The following is a 24,268-nucleotide window of genomic DNA, read 5'->3' on the forward strand; positions in this document are numbered from 1 at the left end:
TCCTGCCTGGAGAATCCCATGGACAGAGCAGCCTGGTGGGCTACAGCCCATGGGGTCGCCGAGAGTCAAAGGTGACTGAACACAGCACAGCAGTCAGGAGTAGGTACCTCTGAAAAGAAAGCTTAAGGGGCAAGCGTGCGCTCTCAGGTCTTCACTCCACAGGCTCTGGCTAGAGACCAGCTCACGTGAGCCCAGTTTTCCACGCTCAGTGTAAGAAGTAAGGACAAAGGAAAAGACAACATGTGACATCAAGGCTGCCAGACCTCCAGTGGCATTAAGACTGAGAATGTTCTTGAGATAATTAGGCCTGATTTGTGTCAGGCGTGGAACAAGAAGGCTTCTAAGGCAGGGCTTATCTTCCCTGGTAACTGTTGCACATTCTTACTGTATAAAATGCTGGGGGCCCTATTTTACTTATAAAAGGAAACTGATGGGTTTTTAAAAGAAGAATCTTGGCAATATGCCAAAACAGCTGAATCCCTTCTTCCCTCCTCCCTTGGTTTTAAAAAAGAAAAAGAAAAAAGAAAGTACATCAGTCATTATCTCCCATTTTAAGCTGAGCAAGCCCCTTTGACTCGGTCTCCCTGTCACCAAACTGCTTCTCCACGTTCACAGAGTGCTTCTCACCACCAGGAGGCCAAGCCCATTAGAGCTGCACTGGGGATGGAAAGTAAGGTGTACAGAGATGTTCTTGTCACCTCAGACCGGAGCTTAACCCGTGCCAGTGCCACTTCCAATTAATTTAAAAATGATTCCAGGAAAAACATTCCTCAATACTTAAGCTGTTTGAAGGCCCGAGAGCGTGACAGATGGAGTCATTTCTGCAAGGTCATGATGACGTGTTCTGAGTGGTCAAGGAGGTACCATCAGGAAGAGGAAGCCATGATGGGGCTGCTGACAGGTGGTAAGCAGAATAAGAAACTGAAGCTCTCTTCCTGGAGGCAGAAGCTGGTAGAAATCTCTGGAAGCACTGAAACTAGATCAGGCGAGGACGTAGAAAAATGTTTTAGCCTCTTTTCAGACTTCCGCTGCAGACCACTCAGAAGTGGCTACCAAGAAACCATTTGCCAGAAGACTCCGATTTGTTTTTAATCTTTGACCTAAACCAATGAATAGTATAGAGCATGAAGGCTGCTTCCTTCTTAGATATCTTAGAAGTGGAAAACCCTAAAGCTTTCCCTTAGTTTTATTTTACGTATGGCAGTGGAGCATTCACCCTACAATGCTGCTTTCATCTGAAATGAGTGAACATAGTGCAAGAACAAATGCGCTTAATACGAGATACACCAGAATGCTGGTAAAAACTGAAATTACCAGAGTCGAGAGATTTGACTGTAATTAGCAAAAGCCCTCAAGTTGGTCATAAGGTAATTAAGAAGTGGGCCTAAATATTAATATAAAAGTATTCCTAGCAACAGCTACCAAAAAGAGACTGGAGAAAATAAGTTTTATTTGCGTACACCCAATATTGTCCCAGAGATGAGGTGTTGTAGTCCTTCCTGTAAAAGATCTTTCTTAGAATACATTCAGATGGCCAACAGGCACATGAAAAGATGCTCACCACCACTCATTACTAAAGAAATACAAATTAAAACTACAATGAGGTACTACCTCACACCAGTCAGAAAGGCCATCATCAAAAAGTCTACAAATAACAAATGCTGGAAAGGGTGTGGAGAAAAGGGAACTCTCCCACAATGCTGGTGGCAATGTAAATTGGTCCAGCCACTATGGAGAACAGTATGGAGGGTCCTCAGAAAAGTAAAAAACAGAGTTGCCATTACAATCCAGTAATCCCACTCCTGGGAATATATTAACAGAAAACTGTAGTTCAGAAAGAGACACGCACCCCTGTATTCACAACAGCACTATTTACAACAACCAAGACATGGAGACAACCTAAACACCCAGCAACAGATGAGTGCATAAAGATACGGTACACACGTACACAACAGAATATTACTCAGCCAGAAAAAAGGACAAAACAGTGCCACTGGCAGCAACACGGACAGACCTCAGGTCAGTTCAGTCGCTCAGTCGTGTCCGACTCTTTGCAACCCCATGAATCGCAGCACGCCAGGCCTCCCTGTCCATCACCAACTCCCGGAGTTCACCCAAACTCACGTCCATCGAGTCGGTGATGCCATTCAGCCATCTCATCCTCTGTCGTCCCCTTCTCCTCCTGCCCCCAATCCCTCCCAGCATCAGAGTCTTTTCCAATGAGTCAACTCTTCATATCAGGTGGCCAAAGTACTGGAGTTTCAGCTTTAGCATCATTCCTTCCAAAGAAATCCCAGGGCTGATCTCCTACAGAATGGACTGGTTGGATCTCCTTGCAGTCCAAGGGACTCTCAAGAGTCTTCTCCAACACCACAGCTCAAAAGCATCAATTCTTCGGCGCTCAGCTTTCTTCATAGTCTAACTTTCACATCCATATGTGATCACTGGAAAAACCATAGCCTTGACTAGATGGACCTTTGTTGGCAAAGTAATGTCTCTGCTTTTGAATATGCTATCTACGTTGGTCATAACTTTCCTTCCAAGGAGTAAGCATTTTAGACATAGAGGTTATCATATTAATACTAAGTGAAGGAAGTCAGAAAGACAAATACCAAAGGATATCGCTTATATGTGGAATCTAAACTATGACACACATGAACTTATCTACAAATTAGACAAAGGGAGCCGACTTGCAGTTGCAGGGGGCAGGGAGGGCTGGCTTGGGAATCTGGGACTAGCAGGTGCAAACTAATATACAGAGAATGGATAGACAAGGTCCTACTGTAGAGCACAGGGAACTACATTCAATATCCTGTAATAAGCCATAATGGAAAAGAACTTTTAAATAAGATCTTCCTTAGAACAGGAAAGGGCTGCCCTGATAGCTCAGTTGGTAAAGAATCCGTCTGCAATGCAGGAGACCCTGGTTCGATTCCTGGGTCGGGAAGATCCCCTGGAGAAGAGATAGGCTACCCACTCCAGTATTCCTGGGCTTTCCTGGTGGCTCAGCTGATAAAGAACCCACCCGCAATGCGGGAGACCTGGGTTCAATCCCTGGATTGGAAAGATCCCCTGCCGAAGAGAAAGGCAACCCTCTCCAGTATTCTGGCCTGGAGAATCCTATGGACTATAATAATCCATGGGATCGCAAAGAGTTGGACACGACTGAGCGATTTTCACTTTCACTTAGAACAGGAAAAATCAAATGACAACTTTTAGAGAGATGTTTAAAATATGTTTGTTTTAACATGTTTAACTTTTAGTTTTTTACAGAAAAAGAGGTCTGGGCTTTTGAGAAAAAAGCAACCTATATTAAATGAGGAGGAAGACTGGGGCTGTAGAGTATGCACGACCCCAATCACAGATTATTCCCATAAAGGCCTGTACAGCAGCAGGGTCTTCAGAGAGACAGGTAAAGGAAGACATTTTCCATATGTCAGACTGGCAAAAATTTCAGAGTAACAAAAGCTACTAATGGCAAGGATGCTAGGAAACTTGTATACATTGTTGATATCTTCTAAATTTTATATATTTTCCTGGGGGGACATTTAACAACAGATATCAAAAGCATTTTTAAAAAAATACACTTCGATTCAACAATAACATCTTGTCTTTAGAACACATTTCTTGACGAAACACAGTACAAAAAGATGTATGCCTACAGAGGTTTACCATGGTGTCTGACAGTAAAAAATTACAGTCTAAATGCTGCTGCTGATTAAGTAAATTATAACTTACAATTGAGCCCCACATAGCCATTAAAGTAATGGAGAGTCACATACTCTACTACGCAAAGATGTTCCTATGACTATTCAGTGAAAAAAAGTTCTAGAGTAGTACAACAGAAAAATATTTTACAATTATATGAACATGCCTATACAAGGTCTAAATGGATGTTTCTACTATAACAAGTGATTACAACTCAGAGATTTCTGGTGATTTTTTTTTTTTAACTTTTCTACAATGACTTTTTAAGCAATGTGTACATATTTTTTTTACAAAACACAAAACCATCTTTGTTTAAAAAAAGATAGGTCCTAAATATTTTTCTTTAAAAATAAATACCAATATATATAAATAAAAACAAATACTTCTTATTCCATGGTTAATAAAAAACTCCATTTATAAGTTGATTTTTAAAATAAAATCTTGGGACAACTTAAAGTATTTCACAATAAATGAAAATGTTTCCATTCATGGTTTTATTACTATCAAGGTTTTAGCTCCTGTGAAGACAACTGCAATTGACTTGTAAATTTTAACTATACCAAGTACCATGAATATATTCTATACAAACTACAATAAATGTTAGCAGTGGGCGATTCTGACCAGTATTTTGAGATAACCTCACCTCAAATAAATGTAGAACACAGGTCCATTAGGCATGAAAAGCTATAACGATTTCGATCATATTAATCTGGAATTTTTTATACACCTAATGCTTTTCCTTCAAAGGGAAGAAAAAAAAAAACCAAGACAGTCTAACCACAAATATGCTCAACATCTCAGTCTATACCGACTATAAACAATAAAGGTAAAAAAGTTAACATTTAAATAACTGCAGGTGGCATGGTTTTTCTTTTGACAATTGAGGGGTCACCAGTTAGTATCACTAATGCCCTTATTTACTGCCTGAAAAGCATTTAATCTCCACAAGTCTCTAAACTTAACATGAACCCATACTAAATGTTCATTCTTTTCACAGTTCAGATGCTGTGATAAAATAATCACATGATAAAATACCATAATTCAAAGTAAATGATGAGCCCATTCTGAGCAATGAGGCCATGCCCACAGCTGGTGAGCAGGGTGGAATTGGTGTGGTGATGCCAGGCTGGACCTGCACTGATTCTGACTTGAAGGTAGGCAGGGGCCCCACTTTAAACCCTGGACACCCTGATCTGCTTCAGCTGGCTGACAAGATAGCTTCCACTAGCTCTCTCCTTTTTTAGAATCTCTTCTTAAATGATCTACCACTGTGTAAATTAAAATTTTTTCTTTATATCTGATACATTAAACATGTTCCTCGTGAAATGAACTTCTACACTAACTCTGAATAAACAACGAGTAAATCCAAAATATTTCTAAGAAACTGAAGAGCTTTGCTTTAGGGCTTCCCTGGCCACTCAGTGGTAAAGAATCACATGCCAATGCAGGAGACACCGGGTTCGACCCCAGACCCAGGAAGATCCCACAGGCCGTGGAGTAATTAAGCCCGTGGGCCACAACTATTGAGCCCACCTGCCCAAACCACCGAGTCCATGTGCCGCAACTACTGAGGTTTTCATGTCCTAGAGGCCGAGCTCCCCACTAGAGAAGCCACCACAATGAGAAGCCTCTGTGCCGGGAAGGCAGTGCACCACAGAGAGTAGCACCCGCTCACCGAAACCAGAGAAAGGCCCACGCAGCAACCAAGACCAGCACAGCCAAAAATAAAAATCAGTAAATAAAAATTTTTAAAAAGCTTTACTTTAAGCATTTTCAACATGGTCCCTTTAAGGCCAGCAGATGGAGCTGTGAATTAAAACAGGGAACGCGAGCTGCTCTAGGTCAGCCACTAGAGGGCACCCTTTTTTATGGAACTGGTTTATACCAGAGATTTATTTACAATTTAACTATCTGAAGCAGGAATTGATTCTGATTTATATGTGTTTATCTAGAATGACCATCTCAATACTAAGTAAAATGCAAAGGCTGGGACCATTTTTGCTCAACATTTTTTGACTAAAACTTTTCCTTCCTCACAGAAGAATGATATTTCCTAGTTCAGTTCAATCACTCAGTCGTGTCCAACTCTTTGTGACCCCATGAATTGCAACACCCCAGGCCTCCCTGTCCATAACCAACTCCTGGAGTTCACCCAAACTCATGTCCATCAAGTCGGTGATGCCATCCAGCCATCTCATCCTCTGTCGTCCCCTTCTCCTCTTGCCCCCAATCCCTCCCAGCATCAGGGTCTTTTCCAATGAGTCAACTCTTCACATCAGGTGGCCAAAGTACTGGAGTTTCAGCCTCAGCATCATTCCTTCCAAAGAAATCCCAGGGCTGATCTCCTTTAGAATGGACTGGTTGAATCTCCTTGCAGTCCGAGGGACTCTCAAGAGTCTTCTCCAACACCACAGTTCAAAAGCATTGATTCTTCGGTGCTCAGCTTTCTTCACAGTCCAACTCTCACATCCATACATGACCACTGGAAAAGCCATAGCCTTGACTAGACGGACCTTTGTTGGCAAAGTAATGTCTCTGCTTTTTAATATGCTATCTAGGTTGGTCATAATTTCCTAGTAAGAGGCAGTAAATAGTAATAAAAGTTCATCCCTGGAATCAGGGCAACCTCACAGTTATCATCAAAACTCTCTAAATGCAGAACTGAAATATACCATACTGCTCTCCGTAAGCCTCAGAGCAGAGCCATCCAACAAGAATTTCCTTGGAAAATCACCCATACTGTCTACAGGGGAGCTCTGTCTTAGCTCAGTGCCAGGCTGAGGGAAGGCCCACATTTGTCTTTTGAATAAACAAATTAATAAACACCGTGGCTTTTAAGAGATGTATCCTAAAAAATTACCAGTGGGTTCACTTTTCTGTGAGACTTCTCAGACACGGCAAAAGTGCCCATCTAAAGAATCAATAGTGCCAATCAGAAAAGAATTCTGCCCCTCAGATATTTTATTTGGGTAATAATCTCTCATCAGTGCCATAAAACAAAGTTCACATTCTAGACACTAAATAGCACAGCTGGGGGACACGTGTGCCCCTGCGGCTGAGTCATGTCAATGTATGGCAAAGCAACACAATACTGTAATTAGCCTCCAATTAAAATAAGTAAATAAATTTTTAAAAATAGCACAGTCTAGCCCATAAAGCCCAAGTTCTCAAGCATATAATGTAGAGCCTAATTTTGTTGGTCTATGAAAATCTGGATTGATTCTTTATGACTCTTCTAAACCAGACTGTTCATATTTTTAAATACCTTAAAACTTCACTACTTGATTTATGACCTACGCTGCACTCTAGAAACATTATCAGTTCCATGCACTCAATGTGATGGCTAACAGACTGCCATTTTCGTAGAAATCAAAAACTTAATAACGACTCTTATTTGCATCCCCCCCGCCACACACACAGAGTTCATGTGTGGTCAAGGAGGCTTTGTGAACTCCCCAGCAGTTGTGCTTTATAGTCAGCATAAATTAATAAAAATAAAACCTAGGACTATTTTTTAAAAGCAGTATTACTGTTAAAGCAATACATATTTAAGAGTTACAAAGAAAAGTAAAATAAGAAATTGACCCACACACCCATAATTCATTCACATATTATCACCAGACATATTTCCTCCCAATCTTTTCCATTTGTTTTCAAATAACGGCTCTCATATTATAGGAGGAAAGAACGGCCCGTCCTATACCAGACTGAGGTCAATTATAATGTTAGGAGATGAGGTTCACATTGAAGATACCCAGTAAAATCTGTCAAGTTATCAAGACTGTGGATCACGCCACAATCAAAAACCAAATTCACTCCCTCCGTCCCCTGCCCTGGCCCCTCTGACCTCCTCCTTTATTGTCCATCTTAGCTAAGGGAGGTAAAACTGGAAATGGGCTAGGTTCTGCAGACCATCGGATATGCCTTCAAATCTTGACTCTGCCAATTACAAGCTGTGTAATCTTGGGCAAGTGACTGACCTGAGTCCTCATTTCCTAATTTATAACATGGGAGATATTAATACCTGCTTCATAGTTACTGAGAGGATTAAATAATCTGCTATGTCTGAAATGTCTGGTACAATGCCTGAAATGAAGAGATTTTATATTGATCAAAAGGAAAACTGAGGTGTCTACAAATCATCAAAAAATCTTCCATCACAAGTTCTCTAACTTTTTCAATCAATCCCTATTTTATTGGTATAATGACTACTGATTGGGCAGTTACTTTAAATATAAAGATTAGCCTAGGAAAAAAGCAACGTCTATTTGCTAACGTCTATTTGTCTATCAGTATATTTTAAGTCAAAAGTACACTAATGCCTATGTAGTTATGATTAAACCAAATGTGAACAATTTAACAATAACACCTGTTACTCCAACAACTCCCCCACAACCCTTGCATTAATTTCTCCATGCCTATCAGCACACACTATTGTCAACCCGCAATCCGGGAGACCTGGGTTCGATCCCTGGGTCGGAAAGATCCCCTGGAGAAGGAAATGGCAACCCACTCCAGTACTCTTGCCTAGAAAATTCCATGGATGGAGGAGCCTGGTAGGCTACAGTCCATGGGGTCACAGAGAGTCAGACACGACTGAGTGACTTCACTTTATCAGCACACACACATGCTGTTAATTCAACCAATTTAAAAAACAAACACTCTCTTGATCCCATCCCCCCTTATAGCTACGACTCCATTTCTTCCTTTCCCTTTAGAGCCAAACTCAAGACTTGCCCATACTTGGCCTCCACTCTCTCTCCTCCATTCTCCTTCACATCCACTCCACTCAGGTTTATCCACCAACGACGCCACATCGCCAACTCAGCAAATGATCAGTTCTCATCTAATGTGATGTGTAACCGGCATCCACCTTTTTTCACCTGGATCCAGGTCGCCATTCTCCTGGGTTTCTCTACCTCTTTGGTAGGGAAACCTCCTCAATATTCCTCAACCGCTAAACCTTAGAAACGCCCAGGAGCTCCTTCCTCAGACCTTTTCTCTTTCTGCTCTGCATTCACTGCCTTTGTGAGCTTATCTGATCTCTTGTTACAGAAAAATCCCAACGGACTTTTTGGCCAACTCAATACTAGCCACATACTGATGAGTCTTTAATTTATACCTTCACCTTGACCTCTCCCCTGAATTCCACCCTTCTATATCTAACTGCTTACTTGACTCTCCACCTGGCTCCTGGCTATCTAAAAGCTCTCCCAAACTCACAAGCTCCAGACTGGGCTCCTCACATGATCCTCTAGCATCTGTTCCACTCACACTGGTCCCGTCCATTTCCTAGTTGCTCAGACCAAACCTGGAGACATCCTTGACTTGACTTTCACCTCCAACATTCAATTTATAACAAATCCTTATTGCCCCTGCCTTTGAAACACTGATATATCTGGAACTTCTTTTCATTAACTCTGCTGCAGGCACCCATTCTAAACCACAACCAACTCTCATCTGTCACAAAGAGCCTGGTCCATAGAACTTCCCATTATTCTGAATGTACAGCTCTTTAGCTTGGAGTATAAATCACACACACACAGGCACTAAGTCTTTTTCCAATAATGTGTAAACACATTAATAATTGAAATAACAATTTTAAAATGCTTTAACTATTCTACAATGATGTTTATAAATATGGATGTCAAACAGCATAGAAAGTTATTCCAAATTAAATAATTTTCCTGAACAAGTAGCTCTCGCCAATTTATACAGAACGACCATTTGCTATGAATTAGTCATTACTTTAATTATATTTGAAGCTTTACCACCTTCAAATATTTAAATTATTTATATGATTTACTAGTAATGACAAGCTGCCTAGTTATTAGCAAGAATTGAGGCAATTCTGTCATCACTTCCCAAGACAGTAAATAAACTATAAATTTGAAAATCTGGATGATTTAGGCAGGACAAAATAGAATCAACATTCCAGATACCAACTATAAGATTGTAGTTACTTACACTGTGCACTCCTAAAGCCTTCCAGACTGCGAAGCTGATCACACCGACCCCACACCAGGCATAAAGTGAGCCCCATCCCAGGGCTCGCAAGGCCAGGGAAGACCCGCTCTCTGGTAAGGCAGCTGTGGCCATACTTCCCTGCAATGAAGACAGAAAGGTTGAGGTAAAAATCATCACTTTGAAAGAATAAATATTTGGAGTGTGTTTGAAATTAATGACTCTCTGGTAAGCACCATGATCACTGGGACATTGGACCAATCCAAGTTCAAATTCCAGCTCTGCTACTTAATAACTGCATAACTTAAATCACAATTTCTCTGACAAACATCTGAGTGTGCAAGGCACTGTGCCAGAAGTCAAGCTAGGTACACAGAGCAACTTCTCTCTGACGAAACACTTCGGTCCCGGGTGGGGCTGGGGGAGCAGCCACCTAGAAGTTATGACCGAAACGGAGAGGGCAACAGCAGCACTGCGTGTACGAGCAGGGCGCTACGGATCCAGAGGCGGCGGCCACCAATCCACCTGTGGGAAAGGGAAGTCCTACTGAGTGTGGTTAGCTACTCCCAGATCTCCTGTCTTATGAATAAGCTGCACAAGTGGTATTCATACACTAAACGTTTCTTTTCACTACTGATACCAATGATTAAATCAGACTGATCAGAAGGACCAAAGCCACATTTTTCCTTATAGCATTAAATGACCGTGAATCCTATTTCTAAATGAGATTAATTTTTTATAAGATTGCAGGACTGCAATCTCCCAGGGATCCTGTATTTCCAAATACTACATAACAGTTAACAATTATATATGAAAAGAAAAGTGAAAAGTGTTAGTTGCTCAGTTGTCTCTGACTCTTTGCAACTTCATGGACTATAGCCCGCCACAGTCCTGTCCATGGAATTCTCCAGGCAAGAATGTTGGAATGGGTTGCCATTCCCTTCTCCAGGGGATCTTGCTGACTCAGGGATCGAACCCAGGTCTCTTGCACTGCATCAGATTCTTTGCCATCTGAGCCACCAGGAAAGCCCCAACAATTATATATAGCTTTATATATATATATATAGACAGGTAGATATATGTATATATGGCTTATATTGCTCTCTTACTATATGACAAGCACTGTTTAAAGCATTTTGCATGTATTAATTCACTCAGCCTCACTTACTATGATCCTCATTTCACTAAAGACCAAACTAAGGCAGAGAGAGATTACATAACTTGTTCAAGGTTTCACAGCTTATAAAAGCTAGAGCACTTCAGCAGTCTGGCTTTATAGACTAACAGGAATTTGCCATTCAGTCATTTCTCACTTCTGATTCTAAATACAACACAACACAAAATGTAAATGAAAGTATCTTTTTAAGTGGAAACAAATCCACAGTGTAAATTAGAATAAAAACTATCATTACTTAGGGTAATTTAAATATTCACACTGCTGAAATAGACAAAGATGTGATGATACTTATGGGTCTACTTGAAACCAACTATGGGACATTCCCACAGTTTGAACTGAAGATGAAATACAATTTATCCTTTGAAAAAATCTTAAAGGAAACGGTAGAATTTAGGAAATATTAAGAATTTATTATTTTTCTCCATGCGCCTGTCTGCTAAAACACATTAAACGTCAACAAACAAAAATAAAAATTTTAACTTCCTCAAAAGCTGAATCTTACTTTTTTCTGATTGTATAATCACTGAGGAAAATTTGGTATGTATAAAAAATAGGATGAATAAAAAAAACTTCCATCTTATTATCCAGTAAACTATGGTAAATATTTTGACATTTTAAAAACAACTTAACACCACTAAAATGTTTTTAATCTTCAACTTTCATCTTCTCATAGTGTCAAGAACTCAAATATTTTTAAAGATTACACCGCACTGACACCATAATTTACTTAGCCATCAATTATTAATATATACTAGTTTCAGGTTTTTATATTAATTTTTTTGTATTAAAAACTTCCTTGTGCCTAAACACTTATCTACATTTCTGATAAAGTCCTTGGGGAAAATTCCTCAAAACAGAATTACTAAGTGGGGGAAGCATGAATATTTTATAAGCTGATAGACATACAAAGTATTTTTCAAAAGGTTGTACTAAGTTACAATGCTGTTTCACGAGGACCATTTCAAGCTAGCCAGCATCAGATGGTCTCAGGAAGACTAAAAACACAAAAAAGAAAGACTATTTATATTTCTATTGTTACTGAGAATGAGTATTTGTCCAAGTTATGAGCCAACGTTTATGCCTTATGAATTGTATATTCATGTTATATACTTAAAGTCTTCTAATTTGTATATCCTTTCTATATTAATGTACTCAGAAGCCCTATCATATGTGCTGTAATATTTCCCTAGTTTGTTTTTTTTAATGATGGGCTCTTACTTTTTTGACCAAGGATGGAACCCACACCCCCTGCAGTGGAAGCGCAGTCTTAACCACTGGACTATCAGGGAAGTCCCGGGTTAGTTTAATCTTTTTATTTTGCTTGTTTGTTTTTGGTCAAAGATGCATTCTAAAGATTTTAAGCTAACTGGCCTCATCCAAGTCACAGTCATTTCTCTTTCCTTCTAGCTATACTTTTGTTTAAAAAACTTCTTTACCCCCAGCTTTTTCGTTCATCTGATATTTACTTTAGTCCTGTTGGAAGCTGGTAACTAAAGGGAGTTCACTTCCCCAACAGTTTAGCAACTACCCCAGCACCATTCTATGAATTAATCCTTCTCCTCTTAAACTTTTTTGAGAAAATTACATACAGAGGTTTGTTTCTAAGCTATTTTCATACTATGAATTTTATACCAGAATCACACAGATGTAATTACAGAATCAGAAAAAGTCTGAATATTCAGAAAGTGTTTACATCATGCACATTACTTTTTGTCAAGTATTTCTTAAGTTTTTACCTATTCATTCTTCCAGAAAAACCCTAGAACATTTTGTCAAGAGTCCTTCCAACTCCCACTCACCTCATTCACTGACATTTTCATTAGAATGACATCAAACATTAGCTAACTGGTAAGAGAAAATCTGTAACATCCTTTCATCTGGAAATATATTTTCATTTATTCAAGTCTTTTTTTTTTTTAGAAAATTGTCTTTATATTGCTCAACCCATTTATTTTTTATTCAATCCATTCTTAAAGGTTTTGTATTTTTTTTAGGCATCTATTTATGATTGAGAATGCTATTCACAGTACATAGAAACATTTTGTTTATCTGTATCCCTATGCCTAAAACCTAACAGATTCTATCTAAAGACATACTTTTTGCAGAAATAGCCTTGTCCCAACCAGATTCTCAAGAGATTTTCCTTAGCCATTTTCTATGATGAAAACAATATACTCTCTTATCTTATTCCTTTTCTCAGGCTGCTATAATTTCAGTGGTTCCCTAGACACTACAGACCTCACATAAATACACCAACTTCTAACTGGCTTATTTCCATCCAGAAGCAATATCATTAACCAAATATTATTACACCAGGCTCAGTTTAGGTGCTCTGGCTTAAGTTTTATTTTTGAAACTTAAATTAAAAATTTTGTATTTCCCTGAGGACAAAAACTATATATGTTATAGATATACATAAATCTTTTTTAAAGTCTACATAAATCCACATGTTTTGCTAAGTATAAAAGGTAACGATGGGTTATAAACACAACCCTTAATAACACAGCAATACTTCCAACAAAATCTTAGGTTTGCTAAACTTTCAGATTTTTTAAAAGGTACATGCTCTATTTGTCTGTCAGTCTCAGAAACTGACTGTGAGGGAAGTGAATTATTATCAGCTACTGTCTATATACTCTAAAACTAATTTTAGTCGAAGTGATGTTAAAAATTGATTTGTTCTTAAGTTTTTAAAGCTCTAGTCACCAAGCTTTACCCACTGGAGTTACATGTCACATGGCCTTCATACAGCCTGCTCAGAGTTTTAAAAATGATCACTGACTGGCAGCAGCAAAGACTGACTTGCCAAAAAATAATGTTGCTCTTTAGATATAACTACATGCGCTAGTCACATATGTATAAATCAAAGCTGTATTTTTCTTCAGTGCCACATTGTTTATTCTTTTCATTTAAATTAAAATGAAGGCGTGTGCGCATGGAAGTTGATTTTAGCAAATCACAATGCAGTTATGATCCTTAAAACCTAAAATAGAAGAACTGTTTTCTATTATTTTGTATATTTATAATACCTCTTATGCTTAAATGCACGGTGCCTTTTATATTCTATGTATTCTTAGGAAGATTTAATCTATTATTCACAGGTACAGAAACTATCAAGAACAAATCGTTCAGTTGGTCAGAAAGTCAACTGCTTCCCTAAGAATAAGGTTCATGTTTTTGGTTTTTTTCTTTTTCAGTTTAATCTTGGGATGAATCTGATATAAATCAAATTCTGATATTTAAAAAGAATGTTCAATCTAGCTATTTCTCCCCCAGAGCATTCTTAGCTGATATATTTTGCTATATTCTTTACATCATAGAAAGAGCTGTGTTGCATTATACCAAAGTAAACATTTGTTCTTACAATTTCTCAGAAGTTATAGCTGTATCAGAAAGATGATGACTCACCCTTTCTGTCTGTTCATTACCTAAATGGGTCTTGAAATAACTCAGTTATTTGAAGAATATTTAACTTCCAAAAGAGGATGTGCTCAAATTTCCTGATCTCAGGATCCATTTATACTTGGATTCCAAAGATTTCTGATTATGTGAATTAAAATAACCATCCTACAAAACATTTAGCACAAAAAGAGGCAATGTTTGACATTTTTGCTAATCTTTTAAATGTCTGGTTTAACAAAAGAGCTTTATTTTCACACATGCATCTATCTATATTCAATCTGTTGAAATGTTTTTTGGTTGAAGTACACAAATACTCAAGATGGTAAAGAATCCGCCTGCAATCTAGGAGACCCAGGTTCAATCCTCAGGTTGGGAAGATTCCCTGGAGAAGGGAATGGCTACCCCCTCCAATCTTCTTGCCTGGAGAATTCCACGGACAGAGGAGCTTGGTTGGGTACAGTCCATGGGGTCACAAAGAGTTGGACACAACTGAGCGACTAACACTTTCACTTTTTTTTTATACAAATAAAATCTATCCTCACACAAGTATGTGGTCGGAAAAAGGAGTATCTTAATAGCCTTTCTTTGATATATACCCAAACTTGACAAATAGTTTCTTAAAAATGATCTGCAATATGGAATAAAAAATCGTATCAATAAATTGTTGTACTTTGTTACATTAAAATCCATTGGTCTATTTTGCATTTTGAATGGAACTTTCATTCACGCATCATGATCACTGAGAAAATAACTGACTTGCCAGAAGAAGTTATCTTTCAAACTCCTGACATCATTTATTAAATATTAAAATCACATCATTAATATCACTACCAATCTCAGAAAAAAGCTTCAAGTGTTTAAGCAGCTGGCAAGTTCACAATGGCAGATATAAGTTTTCTAAATACAATTTTTACCTATAAAGGGTAGAATTTTATTAGTGGTGATACATACTAACAATTGCTCGCCTGAAGAGAAGGTTCATCTTGAAAAATTTCTACCTACTTCTGAATAACTACAGTTTGTCAGTTGCTCTTTCAAGTGAAAACAATGTATCATGAAAAAAAGTGGCTAGTTCAGACTGTAACTCAATCACACAAGTGCTTTATCTTGAGAAAAACATATTACTTTGGTATAATGCAAAGTGCTTTATGTGTACTTCCCATTTCTTCACACAGACCTTACAAAGAGGTTATGTTCAAGGGTCAAGATAGTAAAAATAATTTTACTGCTTCAACAAGGATATTCTTCTGCAAAGATGGCATTAACCACAGGTGCGAAAAAGGAAGACCACACTGCCTGCCAGTACACCTGGGGCCACTGCCTCAACTACAGCACGGCACAGCACTTCTATCCTTTACTGCTTCTGTACCATTGGCGCAAGTGTCTTAACAGGACCACAACAGTAACTGACTTTACAGACCCCCCAAAGGGTCTCAAGAATCCCCAGGGTGCTGTGGGCCTCAGTTTGAAAATCACTGTGTTAGATCATAAAGGCCATATCAAGATATTTGATATCAAAGGTATTAAATCTTAGAACTGCAAAACAGAATGCAAAGTTGTGAACATGTGTTGTTTTTTTTGGTTTTTTTTTTTGAGAGAGAGAATTGCTAGCTTTCATCAGATTCTCAAAAGATCTGTGAACCAAAGGTTATCATGTTAACTTGGATTTAGAAATCAACCAAAACTCCACTATTAAAGCATCATTATGACTCAGGTTTCACTGATTTCTGCCTCAAGATACATATTTCTGCTCGGAAAATATTCTGTAACATAGGGAGGAAATGACCATGAAGTTCCTAACAGTGATTTGGAAAACTCCCTATGAACCCTGAGAATATTCAGAGGAGAAACCAAATGCACTTATAATGTGGTCTCCCACCATTCTTAGGGCTTAAATATAAGATTATTAAAGATAAATACAAGTCAAAAAGGAATTCAACTGGTTTATGATTTTTCACATAGCACTTTTTCCAAAGAAAATATCAAATTGTAATTATATTGTTACTTGTGTGATTATTTATATAACATCTGTCTCCCACACCAGACCTAGCTTCCTGAGGGGTACATGTTCTGTTCATTTTTGAATCTCTTATACCTAGCTAGCACAGTGCCTGCACATAAAAGATCCCAAATAAACATTTATTTTATTTATTAAACATTTAAATTTATTGAAGAAATAAGTTAATGGATAAATAAACCATAAGATGTAGGTAGGGTAGAGACAGGACAATGCAGAAAAACAACCACAATGGGAAGAAGATTACTCAACTTGTCCATGACAGGTGACTGCTCAAATTCGCTCATGGAATTAGGGTCTTCTGCCCTCAGTTGGTTATACTCATTCAACCAAAATTTATTGAACACATACTACGGGCTAAGGGCTTCCCTGGTGGCTCAGTGGTAAAGAATCCACCTGCCAACGCAGAAGTGGGTTCGATCCCTGGGCGGGGCAGATCTGTGAAGGAAGAAATGGCAATGCACTCTAGTATTCTTGCCTGGGAAATCCAATGGATAGAGGAGCCTGATGGGCTACAGTCCACGGGGTGGCAAAAGAGCTGCACACAACTTAAGTGACTAAGCAACAACTACACAACAGACAACTTTCTAGGGAGCGGGGCTGCTGTACTGCACAAACGTGCATGGTGTCCAGGTTCAAAGAGCCAGCCTGTTTCTCACCTATACCAAGATGCACTGTATTCCAACATTTTAACATCTCTGAGCCAGAAATGGCTACTGTAGTGCTGTCTCAAGAATAATATTGGCGCTTTTTTGGGTGTGTGTGCTACATACAATATGGGGCCTCTTACAACCGAGAACAATTTACCTAGATTTAGCTTTAAGGTCATGTTGTGAATAGGAAATGTATTGGACGAGCTTTCAAAGTCTTGTTCTGCTAACAGTTTAAAAAGCACATAATTACTTCTTTTAAATGAAAATAAAGACAGTTGATTAATCTGTACCCTTCTTGAATCTACGAAGTCCACACTGGTTTACTTCTTAGAGTAATACGAAAGGCCATCAACACTTTCTATTCAAAACAGCTGCCACTGATTTGTAAACAGTAATTGTGCTACCAACGGATTTTTATGTCACAAACCTTATTGAACCACTCAGGACTTTTCTTTTTAGCCAAAGACAATGTTGTGGCAAATCCAGCTAGCATTCCTGCTGCAGCAACAGAACCAAGGAAAATTCCACCTGTCAAGAGTTTTGGCGGCAGGAAGAAAAAACAAAAAACCTGAAGTTAAAAAGATGGACACAAATAAGTTTCAGATACTATTTAAAAATCAATTTCGAAATTCGAGAAACGATAGCTAAGAAACTCCTGGCAAAGGTAAATGATAGCGGCTGTGAAACCTGCGTGGCCGCACGACCCCTGGTTCCTGAGGTCATTCTAGTGTAAGTGTCCCAAGAGTACAGAATAGGCACAGGGTCTCTTACCCTCTTTCTCCCGAGGACGAAAAAAGAGACATTGGGAGTTAGAAAGGGGAGGTGCTGTGGGCGGGGGGGAGACATGAGAGAAACTACAGAGGGAACGGGGTAAATGCAGCCTATACAGAACAGCCACTAAACTCAGGGCACTCAAACCAAGGTCTCCCCCGGCAGCGTGTGCGTGGGAACGCCCGCTCCAGCGCAGGCTAGCGCCCCGGGTGAGCCTGACCTGACACCCGCACCTCGCCACACCACACCTTTAACCAGGAAAAGCCGGTCATCTGCAGACACCGAGGCCTCCGGCTGAGAGGACGGTTCAGCCGGCCCCGCGTCCCCCGCCTCCATGTCTCTGAGCTTTCGCTACTGCGTCCGCCGCCAACTGGACCCGGGTAGAAACGAGCGCGAGATCGAAAAGAAAGGTTCCGCTGCCACCTCCCTCTGTGCAACCCGAATACCGGTCCGGAGAACGACCTCTGCACGCAAACCTTCTCTGCTGCCCTCGGGGCCCGGGCGAAGATGCTGTAGCTTGCACCCTGGGGGGCAGTGTCTTCCACGACTGTCTAACCCGGGAGGATCATTTGCCCGCTCCAAGGTGATGATCGCTGCGCTTCAATACCGTACCTACTTGAAACACTGCTCGGCTCTGACTCTAGGAGGCAGTGAGGGGTCGCAGATTGCGCCAGGAGCCTAGTCTCAGCCTGGTTAGAGACCCCGCAGCTCGGTTTCCCGATCGGCTTCACACTGTATCCAGGGAGTTGGCTCAGTCTTTCCTCCGTACTTTGCTGGGAAATTTCATAACCGTAAAGCTGTCACTTTAGATGTAAGTGACAGGGTGAATATATGCTTTCATTTCTTTGGGGGAAATACCTAGAGGTGGAATTGCTGAGTCAGAGAACAGACATATACTTAGTTTTATAAGAACCGACTCATTTGAAAAGACCCTGATGCTGGGAAAGGTTGAGGGCAGAAGGAGAAGGGGACGACAGAGGATGAGATGGCTGGATGGCATCAACGACTCAATGGACATGAGTTTGAATAAACTCCGGAAGTTGGTGATGGACAGGGAGGCCTGGCGTGCTGCAGTCCATGGGGTCGCAAAGAGTCGGACATGGCTGAGCAACTGAACTGATAGGTTTTATGCTTGTAAGACTGCCAGCCAGCCCGGTAGAGATGCGCTTCCTACCCCCAAGGTTTGATTGATCGGCCATCCGAGGGGATTGGATGCTAACTGAAGTGAATGGCATAACCCCCGCGGGGAGAGCAAAGGACCACCCTAAGGAGTTGCTAACTCGGAACTTCAAGGCAGCCCTAGAACGCTCACCATCTGCGGCCAGCAGACAGACCTGATCTTCAGACTCCGGGGCTCGTTTGCAGACACTGGTGGATTCATTAAATGGCCACTGAGAGGAGGAAGCTGGTAGCCATGGAAAATCTTTTCAACCTCTCAAACACAGACACCTGACGTCATCCTTGGAAAATGAGGCAATCTGTCATTCTTGTTAGTTCTGAGCAACAACAAAAGCCATGAACTTCTTGAGGATGGGAATGGAGATCTCTGTTCATTTTTACATGCCCCGGGTCTTAGGGTATTACCTGGTCACGTAAAATAAATTTGGGGTGAATGAGTAAGGGAATGCATCAGTTAAAATGCAACTAATAGCCCAAACCTGGGTTTAGGTCCTCAATTGCTTCTAAGCTCTGTGAACTTGATTGAGTCTCAGGTACCTCAGTTTCCCCACCTGCAAAATACAGAAACCGATAGTACCCACCTCACAGTATTGCTGTAAGAATTAGATGAAGCAAGGTAAGTAAAGTGCCTGGCCCAGACACTCAGCATAACTCAGGTCTAATTATTATCCCCCTCAATTCCAGTAGCTGTTTGCAGCATTGATGCCCAAGTCCTATCACTGAAGATGGCAGCTCTGAAGGTCCAAGCAGGACAGATTACAAGCTCAACAGGGCTTCTGACAATGAGCCAGGTTGAGCACTCCTGCTCTGTTTAAGTTTCTGACTGGGAGAAATCTCAAAGAATTTAAACTTTGGATTCTTTGGAAGCACAGCGTCAGCATCTGAAAGAGCTCTTTAAGTTGGCAAATGCTAAGCTAATTTGTTTAAGGTCAAAAACTCTGGGATTGGGGACTAGCAATTGGCTGTCAACAAACCCACACAGAAGAAGGGCTTCCCCTTATACACAGTGACCATAGCAGCTACTAATAACATTTATTTAGTGTTTTCTGTGCCTCTGACATTGCCCTAAGTGCCTCAAATGAATTATCTCATTTGATCTTCTCCATTGTGGACCCCCCAAAAAATATTGCCTGGTGTTTCAGTAAACAAAGAATATTGCCCTCCATCCAGCCATCAGCCACTGCAACTGCCCCAACGGTGCACCCTGAGGTGAATTCGGATGGAGAAAAACAGGATACTAGCCAGAGATAGTTAAGGTGCATATCAAAGGAATGATTTCAATGAGCCAGTCTCTTGTGTCTTCTCATACAAAGAAAAGCACTAAAATCAACTTGAGATGTCTTGTTTTTTTGTGATTACCAGTAATCTTTTGATGTTCCACTACTTATTTGTTTTTCAGCAAAAGCTCCTCAATATCCTGGCTCCTCCCTTACTTCTTTTGTAACAGTTCCTCAGAGCTATCTAAAAGGCTGACTTCCAGGCTATTTAGTCCTTAGTAAGGTCCTTAAGAGAAGGCAATGGCAACCCACTCCAGTACTCTTGCCTGGAAAATCCAATGGACAGAGGAGCCTGGTAGGCTGCAGTCCATGTGGTCACTAAGAGTCGGACACGACTGAGCGACTTCACTTTCACTTTTCACTTTAATGCATTGGAGGAGGAAATGGCAACCCACTCCAGTGTTCTTGCCTGGAGAATCCCAGGGACAGCGGGGCCTGGTGGGCTGCCGTCTATGGGGTCGCACAGAGTCGAACACGACTGAAGCGACTTAGTAGCAGCAGTAGCAGCAAGGTCCTTAAGACATAATTCAACTTTTCAGTTATGTGTTTTCAGTCAACACCATAAACTTTGAAAAACTAACTTGCTCAACACATAGCTGTTAAGCAGCAGAGCCAGGATTTTAAAGCAGCCCCATCAAGTCTTTATCCACTGCCGAGGGGCCCTCAAGCTTGGGGTTGATAACTGGAAGCACCTGGAAGGGCTTGCTGGGCTGTACTCAGTCGCTCAGTTGCATTGGACTCTTTGCGACCCCATGGAATGTAGCCCACCAGGTTCCTCTGTCCATGGAATTTTCCAGGCAAGAATACTGGAATAGGCTGTCATTTCCTGCATTAGGGGATCTTCCTAATCTAGGGATTTTCAAACCTGCGTCTCTTTCATCTCTTGCATTGGCAGGTGGATTCTTCACCACTGGCCTCACCTAGGAAGCCCTATCTCTGCCTTACTTACAGTTCACATCTTTAAAATCCATATGAACAGACCATTGAACAGTACTGAAATTGATTCAGAAATTTTAAAACTCCCAACAAACAAAAATGCAGGACTGCTTTAACACTTGAAATTCTCTTCTCGCAAGACTAGAGAGGAAAAATGCTGGTTCCTCAACTCTCCCCATTCTTTGATGTCCCCTGACCAAAAGCATAGACATTTTTTTATTTTAAGGATTATATTACTATTTACCATAAGAAACAGAAGAGAGGTAAAACATCTTTAAAAGTTACAGTGTCCGGGGCTCTGGAGCCTGTGTCTATTTTGAGATGGCAACCTCAGACCCTGTGGGCATCTGTCTGTCCTGATTCCTAAGGACGAGGTTCACAAACTCCTCCCTTCTTTCTAACTCCTAAACGTAAAGGACAACTTTCCTCCTTCCTACATGAAAGCTCGTTTTCCTGGTAAAGAGAAGGCGGAGGGGCAATTCAAGCAAACAGCCAGATACTCTGCCTTAGAGAGCAATTTGCATTTTGAGGATTCTTGTCAGACACACGCTTTGGAGAGGAGGGACCGAGACCTACTTGGACAAGGCGAGCTTTCGAGGAATTACAACCCCATTCCTCACTGGCCCCAGCTTCCTGTGCCTTGTTCTCTCCCAGGCCTGGCAAACATGCCTGATACAAGGGTGAAGAGTCCCTGGCCCGGAGATTAGGCATCCCAGGCACCACAAGTTAGAAAGCTTAAAGACTGTTACCCAAGGTCTCATATTTCTACAGGGCCCACAATTGGGTATTTCAGGTGCAATCTGAATAATTGAATCAGTTCTGAATCTGTTCTAGGATCCCTGAAATCTCATCTAGACTGGTTTCTATGGAAATGCTGGATACAAGCTCCAAACAGGAGACTTGCAAACATCTGGAGCATAGTGTGTTTATAAGACAGGGACTCTAGTTCTAAAAGAGCCAGACAGAGCATTTCCAAGTGGAAACCAGTGATCAGAAAGTTCCTAAATGGTGCACCATGCAATTCAAGCGGGGCTGCCTTTTCAACGGAAGTATGAGTCCCTTTCAGAAAAATGTAATAGAATGGTCTGGCAAGCAAAAGAGGCTGCTGGGAAAACAAGTTCATCCAAGACAGACTCTGTTGCTATTTTGGTGTTAGTTTTTAGTCAGCTCAGAGTCCATACCAGTGATGCCTCTCATCACATTCTTATTTCAAACCTCTTGGCCCCTGTAGGTTCTATTTCAAATTTTGACATCTAGGAACCTGTTAGCATTGCAGTTCCCAGAATTTGGGTAGCCCTAGCTCCAGCTAGTTCCAAACACTGATGGGCTTTCCCCTCCAGCTATTTTAAAAAAATATTTCTTGAGAACTTCAGTTTCGCCCTATTTAAAGTATGAGGTTGAATTCTTTTTAAAATCTGATAAGGATCACATATTGGCCATGCTTCTTGCTGCTTCTTGATTTAAGGTAGCTGTCAAAAATGTAGTGCAGAGATCTTTAAAAATTATTGCCTAAGTAAGTGTCTGCATTCCCAGGTGGCACAGTGGTAAAGAACCTGCCTGCCAATGCAGAAGATACAAGAGATGCAGGTTTAATTCCTGCATGGGGAAGATCCCCTGAAGTAGGAAATGGCCATCTACTCCAGTATTCTTGCCTGGAAAATTTCATGGTCAGAGCAGTCTGGTAGACTACAGTCTATGGGGTCACAAAGTCACTCAGGCACAACTGAGTGACTGAACACAGCACACAGAAGAAAAGATCCATTGGATCTTACACAAATCTATTAATGGAGGTCACCTTGAGGAAAGGGCGGGGTGAAAATTTTTTAATTGTATGTCTTTTACTTTCTACCTTAATAAGTAAAATGATTAAAGTAAAAGTGAAAGTCGCTCAGTCATGTTCGATTCTTTGCAACCCCAAGCACTATAGCCTGCCAGGCTTTTCTATCCATGGAATTCTCTGGGCAAGAATGCTGGAGTAGGAAGCCATTCTCTTCTCCAGGGGATCTTCCCAACCCAGGGATTGAACCCAGGTCTCCCGCCTTGCAGGCGGATTCTTTACCGTCTGAGCCACCAGGGAAGCCCCAGGGAATCAACATTTTTACGTATTTCTATAATGTTAAATCATTTTCAACAAGGGACTTGTTACTTTTATGTAAAGGGGGAAAAAGGAAAGAAAACAGTAAAAATGTTTTAAAACAGATCACCTATTTAAAAGACGAATTTTCTATTTAAGTAGAAATATTATGTAGGTTTCCAGAATAACTCACCAGACTCTGCAGTGGGCTATCAAGTGACAACTCTTGGAAATCATGGAAGCAAGAGTGAGAAGCATGTGTCAGAAGGAGACTCTAGGCTAGTTGGGAACCCTGCCTAGAATCTGCATCCTACAATAAACTACCAGGGCCTCTTAAACTCTTCCCAGTACCTGCTCTGGATTCCCAAAGTTACAGCTATTTGGAAGGGCACGGCAATCAATATCATGCAATCTAAATGATAAGTATGGTAATAATTCCTCTTCAGTGAGCTGAAACTAGACTTCCAAAGTTTGAGTCTCATTACTCACTTTGGGCATCTCATTCCTTCGTCTCAGAATTGTAGTCTATAACCACAGTTCGTAACTGTTGAATAATATGTCTGTCTTCATCAGGATAAATGAAAGTTGCCATTATAGGTTCTTTCCTTTCATTGTTTCTTTATTACAGAGAGTATCCTATCTATCTTTTCTCTATGCTATCAGTTGAGTTGTTATTGTTAATGATAGACCAGAAATCTTTTTGAAAGCTCTTATATTTCACTCTCCACTAGATATTTTCCTATGAAAGAGTCATGCGCATGATGTCTTTAACTATGTTCCTCGACTTCCTTGTGAGGATCAAATATGATCACATTTGTTCAAGCATTTTGTAAATTGTCAAGTAGTCTGGCAACATGAAGCAGGATTATTTTTAGTCCCGTGTGTGTATCCCAGTCATAGAAAACCCTCTAACATTGCCAAAAGTAAAATAGCTTTCCATTTATGCCAGCATTATTCACTGCTTCACAACCCATTTTGAACTAGAATAAGAAAAACGCTCAAATTTGCTTTTTGTCTAACATCATTTCCATAGTTGAAGACAAATGTAAACAGCAAGTAACATCATTAGCAAAAAAATAAATAAATAAAGTGAGAAATGTGCAGCAGAAT

The 24,268-nt window shown here is 40.4% G+C and overlaps 1 protein-coding gene across 1 annotated transcript in view; it reads right to left on the reverse strand.

Moving 5' to 3' along the window:
- The window catches only part of TMEM242 (transmembrane protein 242), a 40,517-nt gene extending 22,443 nt beyond the window's left edge, over positions 1 to 18,074 (reverse strand). Inside the window, exons 1-3 of the mRNA XM_061428412.1 lie at positions 17,941 to 18,074; positions 17,349 to 17,449; positions 9,676 to 9,813 (exon numbers count right to left, since the gene is read on the reverse strand). Coding sequence (XP_061284396.1) covers positions 9,676 to 9,813; positions 17,349 to 17,449; positions 17,941 to 18,028 — 327 coding nt within the window. The 5' untranslated portion in view covers positions 18,029 to 18,074. The remainder of the gene's footprint in view (positions 1 to 9,675; positions 9,814 to 17,348; positions 17,450 to 17,940) is intronic.
- Between the last annotated feature and the right edge of the window lie 6,194 nt (positions 18,075 to 24,268).

The sequence above is a fragment of the Bos javanicus genome, chromosome 9 (assembly GCF_032452875.1).
Source record: "Bos javanicus breed banteng chromosome 9, ARS-OSU_banteng_1.0, whole genome shotgun sequence".
Lineage (NCBI taxonomy): Eukaryota > Metazoa > Chordata > Mammalia > Artiodactyla > Bovidae > Bos > Bos javanicus.